This window comes from Muscardinus avellanarius, assembly GCF_963383645.1.
Source record: "Muscardinus avellanarius genome assembly, chromosome: 7".
NCBI lineage: Eukaryota > Metazoa > Chordata > Mammalia > Rodentia > Gliridae > Muscardinus > Muscardinus avellanarius.
Genome location: NC_137793.1, coordinates 34,777,563 through 34,797,801, shown reverse-complemented (window position 1 = coordinate 34,797,801; position 20,239 = coordinate 34,777,563). Strand labels below are relative to the sequence as shown.

Genomic DNA, 20,239 nt, shown 5'->3' with positions numbered 1-20,239 from the left:
TCAGCCTCCCAAGAGCGGTAATTACAAGCGTCCACCACCATGCCCGGCTCATTCCTCAGGTTTTAATGTTTGATTCTTAATTTGAAGGCAAAGGTCTATGGTATATATGTCCTCCTTGGTAGTACTTTTCTGTGTCCCATAAATTTCAGTATATTAAGTTTTCTATTCAGTTTGTTCTGAGATATTTTCTGATTTATCTTGTGATGTCTAAATTTGATACATTAGCTGTTAAAGAGAGTTATATTAGTGTTGGCATGTGCCTATAATCACAGTACTTAAAAGTCTGAGACAGGAGGATCACAGTTTCAAGGATAAACTCAGCAACATAGCAAGACTCTTAAAAAACCTAGTGAGAACTTGCTTCAAAAAAAATTACAAAAGGGCTAGGGGTGTATCTCAGAAGCAGAAAGCCCCTGTATTTATTTACCAGTACAAGAGAAGAAAAAGGAGGAAGAGGAGGAAAGAAGGGAGGAAGAAAGGAAGGAGGAGAACAAAGAGAAGAAAGATATTTAATTTCTATAAACTTGCAGATTTTTTGCTTTTTTCTATTATTATTTCCTAGTTTCATCCTATTGTGGTAGGAGAAGATATATATTTGATTTATCTTTCAGGAGCATGGATATCTTTTACCTAGGCATTATTCCTCTCTGTCTTTCTTCCTTTCTCTCTACTTGTTTAGCCTTACTGGAGATTGAACCCAGGGCCCTGTGCATTGTAAACAAGTGATCTACTACTGAAATACATTCCCACCCATCTTCCACCCCTCACCCTGCCCTTACATTTGTTTTAAACTACCCAGGCTGGCCTCATACTTGAGATCCTCCTGCCTCAGCCTTCTAGGCAGCGGGTATCCTGTGCATGCACCAGCATCCCCCAACAGTGACTACTTACTGTCCAGTTATTTGTGCCAAACTGAAGAGTCTCCCTGGATTCCCCACTTTGTTTACATCTCTGATGTGACTCATCTGTAAATCCTGCCATGTACGTCAAGCTACCACTCACCCTCCTTAGTGCCTTATCTGCGATGACCAAAACCAAGTGTGGCATACAGGAAATAATAACAATTTGAATGAGTTTGTTACTTATTTATGTATTGTGCACTCGTACACTTGCGCTCACACTGCGTGTGTATGTGTGCATGCGTGTCTGTGTGTGCGCGCGCGTGTGTGTGTGTGTGTGTGTGTGTGTGTGTGAGAGAGAGAGAGAGAGAGAGAGAGAGAGAGAGAGAGAGAGAGAGAGAGAGATATACTGGAGGTTGAATTCAGAGGAGTTCTACCTCTCAACTATGCCTCCCAACCACTCCCCTCTTTTTGAAACACGCTTCCACTAAATTGCTAAGGCTGACCTTAAACCAGGAATCCTCCTGTTTCAGACTCCCAAGAACTGGGATTACAGGCCTTTGCTAGCACACAGAATGTTTTGAGTTACTTTTATTTATAACAAGCTGTTTCACACTTGTGTACCTTGTGCTTAGCTTTAGCCCCAAATTAGCAGATTTTTTAAAATTTGTTCAAAGAATTAGCATCTGTGTTCCTAAACAGCATAGGTGCTGCCTTAGAGATGAAATCAATATTGAAAATACTAATATGTCACCATGTTTATTCAACAGCCCACTAAGTTTCCTTACTCAGTTAATGAAAAATAATTATCCTAAATGAATTAGTGGAAAGGCACAAGAAAGGAGCATTTGCATACGCCAATCAAAGGAATAATCGAGTGGCTTCCAAAGATGTGAAAGAAATCAAAATGCTGGGCGTGGTGGCGCACGCTTGTAATCCCAGCATTTGGGAGGCTAAGACAGGAGGATTACAGTTCGTGGCCAACCTCAGCAACTTAGTGAGGCCCTTTGCAACTCAGTGAGACCCTGTTTTAAAAATAAAGAATAAAAAGTAAAGTTGGGGGTTTAACTCGGAGGTAGAATGTTCCTGGGTTCCATTCCCAGTACTGAAAAAACAAAACAAACAAAATAAAAAAAATTTAAAGTATAAGGCTGGGGTGTAGGTCGGGGGTAAAATGCCTCTGAGTTCCATTCCTGGTACATTAAAAAATAAATAAATAAATAAGAGATAGAAAGAAAAAAGAAAGAAAGAAAACAGGAAAGAAAGAAATTGAGCTGATGGGACTTGAAAGACTGGCTTTGACTGTTGCTAGAGGATAATAATTTGGGAATGACTTCTAGGCATTTGGCAAGTAGTAGAGGCATTAATTGATATAGGACAAATGGATTGGAGGCACGTTTGATTAAAAAAGAAGAAACGACAACGTTGAAATTCTAGATTTCAAGCCTAAATGCCTGGAAAATAGACACATATTGACAATCAAATGTCCTACAGGCTCTTTTGGATATAGAAAGGAAGTCACTGGAAATCTTCATATGAAATAGTTTCAGCAGAAAGAAAGAAAAGTAGAACCTTCGCAAATGAATTGTTTTCAAAGTATTATTTCTAGGAGAAATTTGCCTCTCAATAAAATTATTATTGTTGTTTTGGTTATATTCTTAGAGGCAATTATTATTTACTTTTCAGACTACTCTGGCATTATAATTTTGCTAGTAATTTATCAAAACGTCTAAAATAAGCAGGGAATGGTGGCACAGACCTGTAATTCTGGGACTTGGGATGCCTAAACAGGACCTGAGACAGCTGTTCCAGGCCAGCTTCAACAGTACAGGGAGACTCTCAGGAACCTAGTTAAACCTTTTTTAAAGTAAAAATTAAAATAGGAAGCCAGGTGTGGTGGCACATGCTTGTAATCACAGCATTTGGGAGGCTAAGACAGGAGGGTCACAGTTAACAGACAGCTCCAGCTACTTAGTGAGGCCCTCTGCAACTCAGTTTCCAAATAAATAATAAAAAAAATAGGGCTGGGGGTGTAGTTCAGAGGTAGAATGCCCCTGGGTTCCATCCCCAGTACTGAAAAATAAATAAATAAATAAATAAATAAATAAATAAATAAATAAAATAGGATCCAGGTATGGTGGTGCACACTTGTAGTCCTAGTACTTGGGAGACTAAGACAGGAGGTTTGCAGGTTCCTGGCCAGCCTCAGCTATTTACCAAGGCCCTCTGCAACTTAGTAAGATGCTGTTTCAAAATAAAGATTAAAAAATAGGGATTGGGGTATAAGTCATAGATAGAATGCCCCTGCATTCAATCCCCGGTCCCACACACATGAAAAAAAAAAATTTAAAGGGCTGGGGGTATAGCTCAGGGGTTGAATGCCCCTGGGTCCAAAACTAGTAACACACACACACCACACACACACACACACACACACACACACACACACACGCACACACACACACACACATACATACACATGCACACAGCATACGTTATATCTTTACAAAATCATTATAGTTTATGATTTTTAAAAATCTCATGAAAGACATACCTGCCTGGCTTGTAGTTTTGCATGCAAAGCACTATGGACAAGACTTTCAGTATAATAATTTCTTTTTTTTTAATTTTTATTGGTACATTGTAGTCATACATCTTAATGGAGTACAATGTACATTAACAAACATATCAAAGTCAATCTGTATAATAATTTCAAATGAGCATACAACCAAAAATAAATTATTTTACCTCTTATTCTAACCACTTTGCAATGCTACAGCAAAGCACGGTGGAGCCAGTAGCTTATCAACTACGGCTCTAGAAGCTGGAAGTTTGAGGATAGGGTCCCAGTGTCATCAGGCTCCTGTAAGGTCCCTTTCAGGGGGGCAGATAACCAACCTCTACAGTGTCCATGAGTAATGGAGAGACAGGAAGCAAGCCCTCCTAGGACTCTTCTGAGAATTCAGATCTCATTTGTGAAGATCCCATCCTCAGGACCTCACCTAATCCTAATGACAGCCCAAGGACCCCACTTCCTAATAACAACACCTTAGCAGGTAGGGTTTCAAGATAGGAACTGGGGAGGATAGGAGCACTGGGTACATAGCACCTGTCAAATGCAAAGCAATTAAGATGCCAAAGTGAAAAACAGGAAACAGGATTATTAGCTGACTCTGAAACACCTCTTAACTTTAATCCTCGTAACCAAGGGAAGACTTGGAGAGTCGATGAGAACAGAGCCTGTGGCCTTTACAAAATGCTCACTCTAATAGGAATCATCTGCAGGAAGCAAAAGTCTACAGGATTACAAACTCAGTGTGATCGCACGATATTAGTAGACAGTCCCACAAAATGAGAAAGAAAGGAAATGTATCTGCATTAACTTAGTGCAAGGTGGAAACAGATAATCAATTCTGAGAATTTATAATGCCAAACAAACCCACCTATGGATTTGCAGCTCCAATATACCCTAACTATGAAGTTCCACATACTAAAAACATTTATTTTAATGTGGTTACCAAGGTGACTGGCATATGCAAATGTAAAGGCTTTCTGGAGGAATGTTCCTTCAAGCCAGTCCTCTAAAATTCTATAAAGTTAAACAGACAATAAGTTACAAAAACACAAAAGAAAATAGAGGCTACAAAGTACAGTAAAAACAAGGAAGAACAGAACCTTGCAAATAACTTTCATGTGCAGAAAATATAAAAATAGTCGTAACTAATTATATATATATATATATATATATATATATATAAACATAAAAGATTTAAAGCAATAAGGAATAAGACTATAAAACTGAATAAACACCTTTTAAAGAGTCAAACATAACTTCTAGGAGAGATATTTAATCAACTAATAGAAAATATGATAGAAGTGACATAAAGGAATCTGGAAGATTATCACAAAATATAAATAAATAAAAGCATACCAACAGCTTAAATAAACACTAAAATAATGAAGTCTTTTTAGTTAGAATAAAAAAGAAACTATCAGACTGAAGTTTTGAAATAATCTGAGTGTATGATGTTCAAAAGATATATGCTATATAGTATATAGTATGTTTTTATAATATATTTATATATTATAATATATTAATAGTATAATATTTATATATTTACTATGTAGTGTACATCATATATATAACAAGACATATGTAATAAGAGTCAAAAATATTTAACATCAAAGAATGGGAAACTATATCAGAAATATACAGACAAAAAAAATACTTGTAACTATGATAATATATGTCAAAATTCACTTTACTGTCTGAGACAGGAAGATTTCAGGCGTGAGGCCAGCATATCAGTAATTTAATAACACCCTATTTCAAAATTAAAAATAAATTAGTAGTAAGATTGAGGGTGAAGCTCAGTGGTAGAATGTCCTAACTTCCATATTCAGTACTCTCCTCCTAAGCACATACAAAGAAAACAAAATAAAAGCAAAGCAAACAAAAAATTATTTAATTAAAAAAGCAGTCACAAATAATTATAAAATATTTCAACTTGTCATAAAGGTTTTAAAATTTTAACATATGTACAAAGGAATATGTGACTTCAAACTTTAAATAAAAAATTAACAAAGAAAAATTGACAGATTTTTCATCATAATGAGAAATTAAGCACATAGATATTGAGTGAACTGACTTCCAAATAAGATATCTAGGTAATAAAGGGGAAAAGGTAAATAAGTGGTACGGGAACCATTTAATTTACCAGACAATTTACCTGGAAAACTAAGGGGGAAAAAAAGAGTTGTATCCCCATTCTCACATCTTCTACAAAAATTAAAATGGATTAGAGACTTAAGCCAAAATCAAGATTTTTAAAATTCTAGAAAAAAATGTAAGAAAAAGCACCATGACCTTGTAGGCACCCATGATATTCTTATCATGTAAGTGTGGAATTACTAACTCTAAAAAAGAAAGAAAAAATGTTAAATTTTCCCACTAATCAATCTCTTGCTCTTTTAAGGACACAATTAAGAAAATAAAGTGGAAAACAGAGTCTCAGAGAAAATAATTACAATTAATTCAGCTTCAAAAGACATCCATCCAGAATATATAAAAATGTAATTTTCCTGAATATCCACCAAATAAAATAAATATTATCAATTAATGGAAAACAGTAAAATATTGGTACTTGTTATCCACATAAAGGAAAATAAAGTTTTCAGAGTTTTTTTTATTCAGTTTTGGTAACTGATGTCAAGGAATTAATCCTTTTCACTTGCCTTGACAAATGAACTGGCTTAAAGCATATTATAATATTTCCTTACTACAGTGTAATATCTGTAAAAACAGTATTTTCTTTTATTTCTGATATTGTTAGTTTATGGTTTTTTTCACCAAACTACCAGTTATTTAATGTTCTCTTCAAATAGCCAGTTGGTGCCTTCAAGTTCACTGACTTACTTTACAATGTATAATATGCTGTTAAGCCAATGTAGTTAACTTATTGTCATAGATATTATAGTTTTCTATTCTGGGGAATTTTATTTGCTTATTTTTATAGTTTTCAGACTATCAAATATTACATCTTTTTCTTTAAATTTATGTGCATAGTAGAGATGATTGCCGTTTCAAGGTTTTTTGTTGTTGTTGTTGTTGTTTTTTGTTTTGCAGTACTGGGGTGGAACCCAGGAGCATTCTATCTCTTAACTATACCCCCAGCCCTATATTTTATTCTTTATTTTGAAACAAGTTCTCACTAGGTTACAAAGGGCCTCAATGAGTAGCTGAGGCTGGCCGTGAACCAGCGATCTTTCTGTCTCAGCCTCCCAAGTACCGTGATTACAGGGTGTGCCACACACCCAGCTTGCAGTTTCAAGTCTTGCTCCACTAGTTCCACCATCTATAATATTCTTGAATTTCATTTATTGCTCGATTTTCCCTCTGATTATGATAGATCACCTTTTTTTTGACTCCAGATATCTAGGATTTTTAAATTGAATATTATACATAATGATTATAATCTTACTGAATAACTGATTATGTTGTTTTTTATTATTCAGTATTGTATTTCATTTTGCTGGACAGTTAATTTACTTTCAAACCTGTTAGATTTGTGGACCCTTTAAGGAAGCTTTTGTAGAGCCAGGTATGGTGTTACACAACTGGGATCCTCAGCAACTTTGCAAGATACGTTTTCAAAATAAAAAATAAATGGGCAAAATATCCCTGGCTTCAATTCCCAGTACCAACATGCACATGTAAAATGAAAATAAAAAGCTTTGATAAATCTGGGCACAGTGATGTACACCTGTAATCCCATGATTTCTGAGACATGAGGATTGCAATTTCAAGGCCCATGCACAATAAGACCAAAACCTTGTCTCAAAATAAAAAAAATAAATAAATAAAAAGGGCTAAAGGGGCCAGGTGTGGTGGCACACACACTTAGAATCCCAGTACTTGGGAGGCTGAGACAGGAGGATTGCAGGTTTCAGTCAGCCTCAACTACTTAATGAGGCCCTCTGCGACTTAGTGAGACTCAGTTTCAAATAAAAACTTAAAAAAAAAAATAGGGCTGAAGGTGTAACGGGAGGTAGAATGCCCCTGGATTCTATCCCCAGTAACACACACACAAAGGAAGAAAATTTGACGTATATAGCTCAGTGGTAGAGCACACCCGGGTTCAATCTGTGGATTGTGTATGTCCCTCCACTCCAAATAAAATAAAAGAAAAAGCTTTTCTTGTGTATGTGTGTGGTACTGAAAATGGAAACCAGGGGCTTTCTGCCTCCGGACTATACTCCCAGGCCTATTTTATACTTTATTTGGAAACAAGTCTCACTAAGTTGCTAAGAGCCTCACTAAGTAGCTGAGGCTGGCTTCGAACCTGCACTATCCTCCTGTCTCAGCCTTCTAAGTACTGCGATTACACGCATGCACCACCACGCCCAGCTAGATAAAGCTGTTTTAGAGCACATCTAAACAACTCTTTGTTGAATACTGGTTAAGTCTTATTTCTCATGTGTGGCCTTTAAAGGATGGTCATCATTCTGCATGGAACGCACTTCCCTCCCTATAGGAGCTTGAGGGGTTGTGAAGTGTAGATTTCTCAGGTAGCTGTTCCCTTCCCAGCTTGGAGGAATCGATCCTACTTGTTTGAAGCTGAGTTTTTAGTCACTGGTTCCAAGGAACCTTTTGCAGGTCTGGGGAACTCTTTTCTGGGTAACTCTCAGTTCCTCCATGAATCCAGCACCAACTGTCTTAGCCAGTGTGGAGCCATCTTTGGTGCCCTTGTCTCACTGAAGTGCTCCCTCATTCTATTCCCCTTGGGTTCCACCTTCCCAGTAAGGGGTCTGCTACAGATCTGCAAACAGAAAGCCAAGGGGTGTTAGAGATCATGCTGTTCCTTCTCCACCCCATAAGCATCACAGTTCTCTGTTTTTGGTTACCCAGTGCTTGAGAGCAAGCATTCCATATGTTCTCCAGTTTCCTAGATGTGTTTGGTGGGAAAACAAGAGTGAATCACTCATGGCCAGGAGCATGATTTCCAAAAACATATTTTAAAGTTAATGAGTTAAAAAAAAAAGGGAAAACCAAGAAATATCAACAGCCAGAACTATCTATTCTTTATATGAGGTTGTTATGAAGCTAATAAATTGTGGGGATTTGTATGTACAAGCATAGGCCATTTTCTGGGAAATGCTGAATGCCAAAAACATGAATTGATTCTGTCAAGGCAACCTCCCCTGGAGGGTTCTTAAGGAATTTTTATTTGAAATTTTCAGGAAATATTCCTTTAGAATTGTGCTCTGAAAACTGTGTTGAAATGCAAGGGGAAAAATGGGATTGTACTGATGGCTATACAAAACTAAGCCAAAATGATTTCTCAAAATATTTAATAGACTGCAGGGAAATGTAAGGAAATATTTTACCTTTTAGAAAAAAAAGCATTAATTTTTTGTCAAAAAATATACCATTGGTGTATTTTCATTTACAGATAATAATAGCTATTTGCAAAATATTGAGTTTTCTGTCACAATTCTTCTTTTTGGATTTAAATTTCTTTTTTTTTTAATTAATTTATTTTTTAAATTGGTGCATTGTAGTCATATATCAATCACATTGGAGTACAAGACTTGAGAGGATATACAAGCACACATCATCCAATTAGCCCTCCTCCAGCCCCCGTCCCATTCCCTCCCCCTCCCTCCATCCCACACTTCTTTGGTGATTTACTTTGATACATTTGTTTATGTACCTCCTGCATTTTAAAGAGGCTCCGTCCTCCAGTATTACATACCCTCTGATTGATCACATTAGTTGCTTCACTATAGGGCCCTTTCTATAGCTCAACCTCTTCCTGTTGCCCTTTTCCTCCTAGTTATTGCTGATTAAGAGAAGCGTCTGATTTATATTTTCTGCGATATTTCTCTGTGCATGCTGCGTTGCAAGTACCAATCACACTCTTGATGGTCCCAGTAGTGGCCTGGCTACTCAGTGGACTGATCCAGACCTCGCTGGCTCACGCAGCGGCCTTGCCTCATGGGAGGACCCAGTTCTGGTCTCGCTGGCCCCTGAACCGGTCAAACCCCTAAGCTGGCTTTGGTCCCGACCTTGGAGGCCGCAGGAGTGAACTTGCCTCACGCCAGGCTCCGATGCTGGCCATTGGCCCCTGCACCGGTCTAACCCCTTGGCAGGATTCCAATCCCGGCCTCGGAGGCTCCAACACTGGTAATGCCTCACGGCAGGCTCCGATGCCGGCCTCGCTGGCCCCAGCACCGGCCTAGCCCCTTGGCAGGCTCTTATCCTGGCCTCGGAGGCCCCAGTACCGGCCTTGCCTCACGGCAGGCTCCGATGCCGGCCTCGCTGGCCCCAGCAGCGGCCTAACCCCTCGGCAGGCTCCGATCCCGGCCTCGGAGGCCCCAGCACTGGTCATGCCTCAAGGCAGGCTCCGATGCCGGCCTCGCTGGCCCCAGCACCGGCCTAGCCCCTTGGCAGGCTCTTATCCTGGCCTCGGAGGCCCCAGTACCGGCCTTGCCTCACGGCAGGCTCCGATGCCGGCCTCGCTAGCCCCAGCACCGGCCTAACCCCTCGGCATGCTCCGATCCCGGCCTCGGAGGCCGCAGCACTGGTCATGCCTCACGGCAGGCTCCGCTGCCGGCCTCGTTGGCCCCAGCACCGGCCTAACCCCTCGGCAGGCTCTTATCCTGGCCTCGGAGGCCCCAGTACCGGCCTTGCCTCACGGCAGGCTCCGATGCCGGCCTCGCTGGCCCCAGCACCGGCCTAACCCCTCGGCAGGCTCTTGTCCTGGCCTCGGAGGCCCCAGTACCGGCCTTGCCTCACGGCAGGCTCCGATGCCGGCCTCGCTGGCCCCAGCAGCGGCCTAACCCCTCAGCAGGCTCCGATCCCGGCCTCGGAGGCCCCAGCACTGGTCATGCCTCAAGGCAGGCTCCGATGCCGGCCTCGCTGGCCCCAGCACCGGCCTAGCCCCTTGGCAGGCTCTTATCCTGGCCTCGGAGGCCCCAGTACCGGCCTTGCCTCACGGCAGGCTCCGATGCCGGCCTCGCTGGCCCCAGCAGCGGCCTAACCCCTCGGCAGGCTCCGATCCCGGCCTCGGAGGCCCCAGCACTGGTCATGCCTCAAGGCAGGCTCCGATGCCGGCCTCGCTGGCCCCAGCACCGGCCTAGCCCCTTGGCAGGCTCTTATCCTGGCCTCGGAGGCCCCAGTACCGGCCTTGCCTCACGGCAGGCTCCGATGCCGGCCTCGCTAGCCCCAGCACCGGCCTAACCCCTCGGCATGCTCCGATCCCGGCCTCGGAGGCCGCAGCACTGGTCATGCCTCACGGCAGGCTCCGCTGCCGGCCTCGTTGGCCCCAGCACCGGCCTAACCCCTCGGCAGGCTCTTATCCTGGCCTCGGAGGCCCCAGTACCGGCCTTGCCTCACGGCAGGCTCCGATGCCGGCCTCGCTGGCCCCAGCACCGGCCTAACCCCTCGGCAGGCTCTTGTCCTGGCCTCGGAGGCCCCAGTACCGGCCTTGCCTCACGGCAGGCTCCGATGCCGGCCTCGCTGGCCCCAGCAGCGGCCTAACCCCTCAGCAGGCTCCGATCCCGGCCTCGGAGGCCCCAGCACTGGTCATGCCTCAAGGCAGGCTCCGATGCCGGCCTCGCTGGCCCCAGCACCGGCCTAGCCCCTTGGCAGGCTCTTATCCTGGCCTCGGAGGCCCCAGTACCGGCCTTGCCTCACGGCAGGCTCCGATGCCAGCCTCGCTGGCCCCAGCACCGGCCTAACCCCTCGGCATGCTCCGATCCCGGCCTCGGAGGCCCCAGCACTGGTCATGCCTCACGGCAGGCTCCGCTGCCAGCCTCGTTGGCCCCAGCACCGGCCTAACCCCTCGGCAAGCTCTTATCCTGGCCTCGGAGGCCCCAGTACCGGCCTTGCCTCACGGCAGGCTTCGATGCCGGCCTCGCTGGCCCCAGCACCGGCCTAACCCCTCGGCAGGCTCTTGTCCTGGCCTCGGAGGCCCCAGTACCGGCCTTGCCTCACGGCAGGCTCCGATGCCGGCCTCGCTGGCCCCAGCAGCGGCCTAACCCCTCGGCAGGCTCCGATCCCGGCCTCGGAGGCCCCAGCACTGGTCATGCCTCAAGGCAGGCTCCGATGCCGGCCACGCTGGCCCCAGCACCGGCCTAACCCCTTGGCAGGCTCTTATCCTGGCCTCGGAGGCCCCAGTACTGGCCTTGCCTCACGGCAGGCTCCGATGCCGGCCTCGCTGGCCCCAGCACCGGCCTAACCCCTCGGCATGCTCTGATCCCGGCCTCGGAGGCCCCAGCACTGGTCATGCCTCACGGCAGGCTCCGCTGCCGGCCTCGTTGGCCCCAGCACCGGCCTAACCCCTCGGCAAGCTCTTATCCTGGCCTCGGAGGCCCCAGTACCAGCCTTGCCTCACGGCAGGCTCCGATGCCAGCCTCGCTGGCCCCAGCACCGGCCTAACCCCTCGGCAGGCTCTTATCCTGGCCTAGAGGCCCCAGTACCGGCCTTGCCTCAAGGCAGGCTCCGATGCCGGCCTCACTGGCCCCAGCACTGGCCTAACCCCTCGGCAGGCTCTTATCCTGGCCTCGGAGGCCCCAGTACCGGCCTTGCCTCACGGCAGGCTCCGATGCCGGCCTCGCTGGCCCCAGCACCGGCCTAACCCCTCGGCAGGCTCCGATCCCAGCCTCGGAGGCCCCAGCACTGGTCATGCCTCAAGGCAGGCTCCGATGCCGGCCTCGCTGGCCCCAGCACCGGCCTAGCCCCTTGGCAGGCTCTTATCCTGGCCTCGGAGGCCCCAGTTCCGGCCTTGCCTCACGGCAGGCTCCGATGCCGGCCTCGCTGGCCCCAGCACCGGCCTAACCCCTCGGCATGCTCCGATCCCGGCCTCGGAGGCCCCAGCACTGGTCATGCCTCACGGCAGGCTCCGCTGCCAGCCTCGTTGGCCCCAGCACCGGCCTAACCCCTCGGCAAGCTCTTATCCTGGCCTCGGAGGCCCCAGTACCGGCCTTGCCTCACGGCAGGCTCCGATGCCGGCCTCGCTGGCCCCAGCACCGGCCTAACCCCTTGGCAGGCTCTTATCCTGGCCTCGAGGCCCTAGTACCGGCCTTGCCTCAAGGCAGGCTCTGATGCCGGCCTCGCTGGCCCCAGCACCGGCCTAACCCCTCAGCAGGCTCTTATCCTGGCCTCGGAGGCCCCAGTACCGGCCTTGCCTCACGGCAGGCTCCGATGCCGGCCTCACTGGCCCCAGCAGCGGCCTAACCCCTTGGCAGGCTCCGATCCCGGCCTCAGAGTCCCCAGTACCGGCCTTGCCTCAAGGCAGGCTCCGATGCCGGCCTCGCTGGCCCCAGCAGCGGCCTAACCCCTCGGCAGGCTCCGATCCCGGCCTCGGAGGCCCCAGCACTTGTCATGCCTCAAGGCAGGCTCCGATGCCGGCCTCGCTGGCCCCAGCACCGGTCTAACCCCTCGGCAGGCTCTTATCCTGGCCTCGGAGGCCCAAGTACCGGCCTTGCCTCATGGCAGGCTCTGATGCCAGCCTCGCTGGCCCCAGCACCGGCCTAACCCCTCAGCAGGCTCCGGTCCCATCCTCGGGGGCCCCAACACTGGCCTTGCCTCACGGCAGGCTCCGATACCGGCCTCGCTGACCCCAGCACCGGCCTAACCCCTCAGCAAGTTCCGGACCCGACCTCGGAGGCCCTAGCACAAGCCTTGCATCATGGCAGGCTCCAATGCCGGCCTCGCTGGCCCCAGCATCGGTCTAACCCCTCTGCAGGTTCCAATCCCGGCCACGGAGGCCTCAGTAGTGGCCCTGCCTCACAGCAAGCTCCGATGTCGGCCACTGGCCCCGGCGCCCGCCTAACCCCTCAGCAGGTTCCGATCACTGTCTCTGTGGTTAGTATTTCAAAGGTTCCAGTTGTAATGTATCAGATCTCTGCCTCCCCCGAATATTGGCCACTGGCATTGCCACTGCCTCCACCGTTTCAAATCCTTCCCAGGCTCTTTTTCCACTCTGAATGTTGTCCAGTGTTCCTAAGCATGCGTGATGGTAGCATTCGACATTTGGTGTAATTTCTCCAAAAAAATAAAGTTGGTAAGATCCGGTTTCTGCTTCTCCTGAATACAAGTCTCTACCACCATCGCGAAGAACTCTTTCAACACCGCATTTCTCCTTGGTCTCCGCTAAACTCTCTCCTTATATGTGATGTCTGAGATTCTTAACAATATAGAGAAATAGCAGTCCTCTTTCACGGCGAATTTTTCCATAAGTTCCAGTGCATTTAGATAAGTTTTGTCTGCATCTCCAGTGTCCTGGCATCCATAACGGCTTTCTTACCACCTCTCCGATATTTTTCTTTATCTTTTTCTGTTCTGGGCCCGGTTTCTCCAGGGGTCTGGCGTGCTACTCGCAGTTTGGCAGGGACCCAGAGTCCTGCGATCCGGGCCCCAGCTGGCGTGCCCTGTGCTCGACCCCCGCCCAGAACCCAGCGTCTTACTGGGCCTTGTTTCTCCAGGGGTCTGGCGTGCTACTTGCAGTTCGGCCTGGGGCCCAGAGTCCCGCGACCCGGGCCCCATCTGGCGTGCCCAGCCCGCGACCCCTGCCCAGAACCCAGCGTCTTACTGGGTCGGTTTCTCCAGGGGTCTGGCGTGCTACGGGCAGTTCGGCAGGGGCCCAGAGTCCCGCGACCCGTCCCCATCTGGCGTGCCCAGCCCGCGACCCCCGCCCAGAACCCAGCGTCTTACTGGGTCTGGTTTCTCCAGGGGTCTGGCGTGCTACGCGCAGTTCGGCAGGGGCCCAGAGTCCCGCGACCCGGGCCCCATTAGGCGTGCCCCGCCCGCGACCCCCGCCCAGAACCCAGCGTCTTACTGGGCCTGGTTTCTCCAGGGGTCTGGCGTGCTAAGCGCAGTTCGGCCTGGGGCCCAGGGTCCCGCGACCCAGGCCCCGGCTTTTGTGCGCCGCGCGCGACCCCTGCCCAGAACCCAGCGTCTTACTGGGCCTGGTTTCTCCAGGGATCTGGCGTGCTACTCGCAGTTCTGCCTGGGGCCCAGAGTCCCGCGACCCGGGCCCCATCTGGCGTGCCCAGCCCGCGACCCCAGCCCAGAACCCAGCGTCTTACTTGGCCTGGTTTCTCCAGGGGTCTGGCGTGCTATGCGCAGTTCGGTCTGGGGCCCAGAGTCCCGCGACCCGGGCCCCATCTGGCGTGCCCAGCCCGCGACCCCTGCCCAGAACCCAGCGTCTTACTGGGTCTGGTTTCTCCAGGGGTCTGGCGTGCTACGCGCAGTTCGGCCGGGGCCCAGAGTCCCGCGACCCGGGCCCCATTAGGCGTGCCCCACCCGCAACCCCCGCCCAGAACTCAGCGTCTTACTGGGCCTGGTTTCTCCAGGGGTCTGGCGTGCTACTCGCAGTTCGGCCTGGGGCCCAGAGTCCCGCGACCCGGGCCCCATCTGGCGTGCCCAGCCCGCGACCCCTGCCCAGAACCCAGCGTCTTACTGGGTCTGGTTTCTCCAGGGGTCTGGCGTGCTACGCGCAGTTCGGCAGGGCCCCATTAGGCGTGGATTTAAATTTCAAAGTGAAAATTAATACATATCTTTTATAATTCTGGTAACATGTATGATCATTTAATATTTAATTTGAAACATTATTTTAGGCTATGTCAAGTACATTTTGAGATATTGATTTATGTCAAGTACATTGAGATTGATAAGGTAAATTTCAGTTATTTTAATAACACATTGTTTGTACTAATGGGAATATAGGCACCAAAACAATCTCCCAATGCATAAAAACGTCTATTACATAATTGATATAAAAATAAATATACGTGCTGGGTGTGGTGGTGCACGCTTGTAATCCCCACACTTGGGAGGTGTAGACGGGAGGATCGCGCAGGTTCAAAGCCAGCCACACTGGCTTAAGAGACCCTGTTTCCAAATATAAATAAAATAAATATAAATAAATATATGTAACTAATAAGCAAAGTAGATCTTCAATTTATTAGTAGTAAATCAAGAAATCCTTTTTTAAAAGAGCACATTGTTCAAAATTTTAACTTCTATATATTCTCAATCATGTTCTTTTTATAGCTTTCCTATCTCACCCCTCACTATCATAACCCACCTGCTTTTTATCTTATCCTGAAACTCTAGCAGTGTACTTGACAGTTCCTGTCACCCAAAACACTTAAGTCCTCACCATATTCTATCAACTTCACTCCTAAGTACATCTTGCTATTTTTCTCTACCAATTTCATCAATTGCTTTCATCTGGGCCATCATGTTGGCTCTATATGTCATCTTCCATATCTAAACTTACCCTATACCAGTCCACTTTTCACATAATGTTTGCAAAGTCTTTCAAAAGTTTACTTTTTTTATCAGGAAAATCCTTAAAACACTAACAAACCTGTAAACCTAGCTGCTCGTTACCTCCCCAGTCTTTTCCAGATCTGCTCAGAGGCTGGCACCTTGCATACCTTGCCTTCCTGATTCCCATCAAATCCCTGAGCTCTAAGACCTGGCCAGCTGCAGTTCCTTCAGCCTTTAATGCTTTTTTTTTTCTGATTTGCTTACTCCTCCTACCTAACTTCTTTAGTAAATAATATCCCTCAGACAAGCCTTGCCTGACTCCCCTCACAGGAATGTCAGCATCCCATAAATTATTCAAATACCTTCTTAAACATCTGGTTTTCTAATTAAATTCCAAGTTCCATGAGGCACCAGAGATTATCTACTTTGTTTATTTTCATGGATCACATAACATTGGGTATGATAATATTATAGCTAATACGTTTTAAGTAGTTATTTAGTTGTGATTAAATATTATGTAAGAGAAATTTCTATCCCAAGAAGTTGGTCAGGAATGGGTACTCTCAGCCACCTGTATGAAAATCTAAATTGATGCTACCTTTATAAAAATCTATTTGAAATTGTTTTTCAAAAATTTTTAATGTTAAGTTTCTTTGCTTTTATAACTACAAAGCTGGGAATATTTCTGAGAGAAATACTCAGATATACACATGGTTAGTTTACAGTATAGTTATTCAAGCCATTATTTACAACATAAAAAAACTTGCAAACAGTCAGACATCTAAGTGGAGATTAGCTTAAGTAATAATTAGCAATAATTTATCAACTTTTCAAAACATTTTTGTTTAATTTTGACATAAAAGCCTTTAATAAGTCGTTGTGTCCATGTCTTTCAGAAACAGAAAAATTAAATGGAATATTATTAAAGTTTAAATAAAAAATAAGATTATCTGGAGGAAAATAAGAAACATCAACTAAAATGTAACAAAGACATCTCACTTCCATATCATGAGTCACATTTAATCAGTAGCAGAGATCAGGTTGAAAGAGAAGGAGAATAGCTACCCTTGGGGGCACAGGCCTGTAATCCCAGTACTTGGGAAATAGAGCACCACCGGGTTAAATCACCAACACCACAGGGGAAAAAAAAAAAAAAAAGAAGAAATTTATGTAAATAAAGTCATTCATTAAAATTCTATATGAACAGCAGTTGTTTATGGATGTGATGAAGCATTTATCTTTCATTATATTTACACAAAATCATAAACTACAGATATTAAAAATCAGTGAATCTATTTTACAATAAACATATCCTCTTTGAGTTGTTTTGTCATATATACAACCCTGACATTTTGACACAGAAGTTGACATGCTGTTGACCCTTCGTTAATCACACACTTTCTGGATATCCACAGGATACAACAGCATGCACATCAGATGTGCCAGCCTTTACAGTATCCATAGAGTCATTGCCATGAGACAGACACACATAGCTTTAACATAATAATGTGTTAAAATACATGAATACAAACCAAAATAAAAAGAGACATCCAGTGTTCGAGGAGGTTGGAAGAGACAAAGAAAATGTGTCTGTAGAGTTGTGGATGTGGACAGCTTCTATGTGGAAGGACATTTTCTAAGGGGAGATGGCTTGTTAATGGCATGTTGAGCCATTAATTTAGGATTGAATGAACGGGTTTTAATGAAGTAATATGAAGTGGGTTTCGACCTATGATGTTGCTTTTATTCTAACCACTTTACAGCTCTCCGAGATTCTGGCAAACACTCTATTAATAGTGACTGGAAGATTGAACACTCTGGAGCCTTCAATTTAGCTGGAACTACAGTCCATTATGTAAGACGAGGCCTCTGGGAGAAGATCTCCGCCAAAGGTCCCACGACAACACCTTTGCATCTCCTGGTATGAGGGGAAGAATTGGTAATACTGCATAATCAACGTCTCATGGCAAAGACCTCCCTACTGTACCTTCTCTAATCTTTTTCCCAAATATGAATTGTCAGGTAGGCATTTGAAATTATTTAAGAGGTGAGTCTTTAGGATTTTTTAAAATGTTTTTTTAAATCACGATAATAAAAGGAACAATTATTACAAAGGCAGCAAGATATTTTAGGAAATTCACAGACTCAAAGTAGAAATGCACTACCAAGAGTAAGATGTTTCTTTGTCCTAAAAGCATGCATTTACTAACTACAGTGATGCCTATAAAAAGAGTGCCATAATATGGCAAATGTTAACATTTTATACTTCACTAAATGTGCATTGTTAGAATCTGTGTAAAATGCCTTTAACAACGTTGTTGTTTTGCTTGAGGAAAAGAATTTGGTAAATATATCTAACAGTGCTCCCAATTACCCTGTTAATATTTTCTCACTAGATTAATGGATAACTGCAAAGGATTGTTAAAATGTTAGTGTTTGGGATAATAGCCTTCTTTACTATGTAGTATAAAACTGGATATGAGTCAGGAGAGAGCTGGCAGAGAAAATTAGGGTGAAAATTAGGCCTTTTTACTTTTTTGATGGCACTCAGTACAGTCGATGGCACTGGAACCAGAGGACTTGCTACACAGCTAATGTATGTTTTCTATTTTTTATGGCAAAAAGAGGTAAAATTTAGAATTTTCAATGCCTACTTAATGCAACACCTGATTCCAATCGAAAACATGATTTACTTGGAGCATGTTGTGTCCATTATTTAATATCTTTACACAGTTGAGGTTGATTTTATCTTTAGCTGTGGACATCTGTGTTGCTAGTCTAGGAACCAAAGATTTAAATCACATATTGACCCATTTGCTTCTCCTCTGTTAGTGTACCTGCAAATGACCCAGGGTTCTTGTTAAAATGCACATTCTGAGTCATTGTTCTGGGGCAGGACCTGAGAGCTGTATTTCTAAGCAGCTTTCACCTGATACCACTGTTGCTAGTCCACAACACACCATTTAAATTACAAAGCTGTACTAACTGCAGTCAATACGCTTTACCAACAGGAATCCAGGAGGCAGGATGAGTGGGTTTGTACCTTCTATTCCAGTCTTAGTAGTATTCGCTTGTTGAGCACTGACACTGGCCAAAAGGGTTCTACATTAATTACAGCATTCAGTGCTCACAACTGTGGGTTTTTTTTATTACTCTATTTTACTGCCTAAACAAACTAAGTATGAGAAAAGTTAAGCATTTGGTTTAGTGTTGTTTAATGTACACTCAGAAGTCACTATTCAATGCTACCTGTATTATATATAGCTTAAATCTTTATACTAAACTGCTTTGGATCATAAATATACATGGTTTTGAAGAATTATTTTATGCCTCTCCTCACAATCCCTTTGGATCTAACAATATAATTTCATTTAGAAACTCCATTCTGTGCCTTGTGCCACCTAAAGGGGAAAAAATGACTAGTCATTTAAACAATATAGAGCATCTTCTGTGATTGGGTCACGTATCAGTAGCAAACGTGCTCAGTGACGGGTTTCAGAAAGTGCTGTCATGTTCGCCTGCCTTACATTAGTGTAACCTACATTGTGTGTGTGTGTGTGTGTGTGTGTGTGTGTGTGTGTGTGTGTGTGTGTGTGTTTTACTGGGGATGGAACTAGGGACCTCTGAGCTATACTCCCAGACTTACTGTATTTTTTTTATTTTTGAAACAGGATCTTTCTAAGTTCCTGAGGGCCTTGCTAAGTAGCTAAGGAACCTGTGGTCCTCCTATTTTAGCCTCCCAAGTACTGAGATTGCATGACTGTGCCACCACACTCATCTACCTACGTGCGTGTGTGAGCTACTGGGGATTGAACTCAGGGGCATTCTACCAACAAGCTGCACCTAGTCATATTTATTTTATTATTTTTATTTTGAAACAGTCTCACTAAGTAGCTGAGGCTGGTCTCAAATCTGAGATCCTCCTATCTCAGTTTCCCAAATACTGGTATTAAAAGCATGTGCCACCAAACCTGACACTATATTATATATATATATATATATATATATATATATATATATATATATATATGTGTGTGTGTGTATATATAGTGACTTCTGATTGAACATTAACACTAAACTAACTGCTTAACTTTTCTCATACTTAGCTCTTTTAGTCTGTAAAATGGAGTAATAAAAATTCAGCCAGGCGTGGTGGCGCACGCTTGTAATCCCAGCACTAGGGAGGCTGAGACCGGAGGATCACTGTTTGTGGACAGCCTCAGCTACTTAGTGAGGCCGTCTGCAACTCAGTGAGACCCGGTTTTGAAATAAAGAATAAAAAATAGGGCAGGGGGTGTAGCTCGGAGGTCAAATGCCCTTGGGTTCCATCCCCAGGCCCACACACACAAAAAAATTCAATTACACAGGATTATTGTGAGGATTAAATGCTATAATTAATGTAAAACCCTTTTGGGCAGTGTCAGTGCTCAACAAGTGAATACTACTAAGATTAGAATAGAAGGTATAAACCCACTCATCTTGCCCCCTGTTTATCTGTTGATAAGGCATTTTGACTAATATTATATATATGAAGACAAAGGCTTTTTTAACTGAGCCTTGACTTCAAAATCTTAAAATAGTGTGTATGAGATCTTGGTACTGGGCAGAGAGAGTTTTC

At 45.1% G+C, this 20,239-nt stretch overlaps 1 protein-coding gene across 1 annotated transcript in view; it reads left to right on the top strand.

Annotated features, from left to right (window-relative positions):
• Positions 1-20,239, top strand: part of ADAMTS19 (ADAM metallopeptidase with thrombospondin type 1 motif 19) — a gene marked incomplete at both ends in the record, with an annotated part of 271,867 nt that overhangs the window by 194,042 nt on the left and 57,586 nt on the right. The window contains one exon of the mRNA XM_080698493.1: positions 17,385-17,542. Coding sequence (XP_080554619.1) covers positions 17,385-17,542 — 158 coding nt within the window. The remainder of the gene's footprint in view (positions 1-17,384; positions 17,543-20,239) is intronic.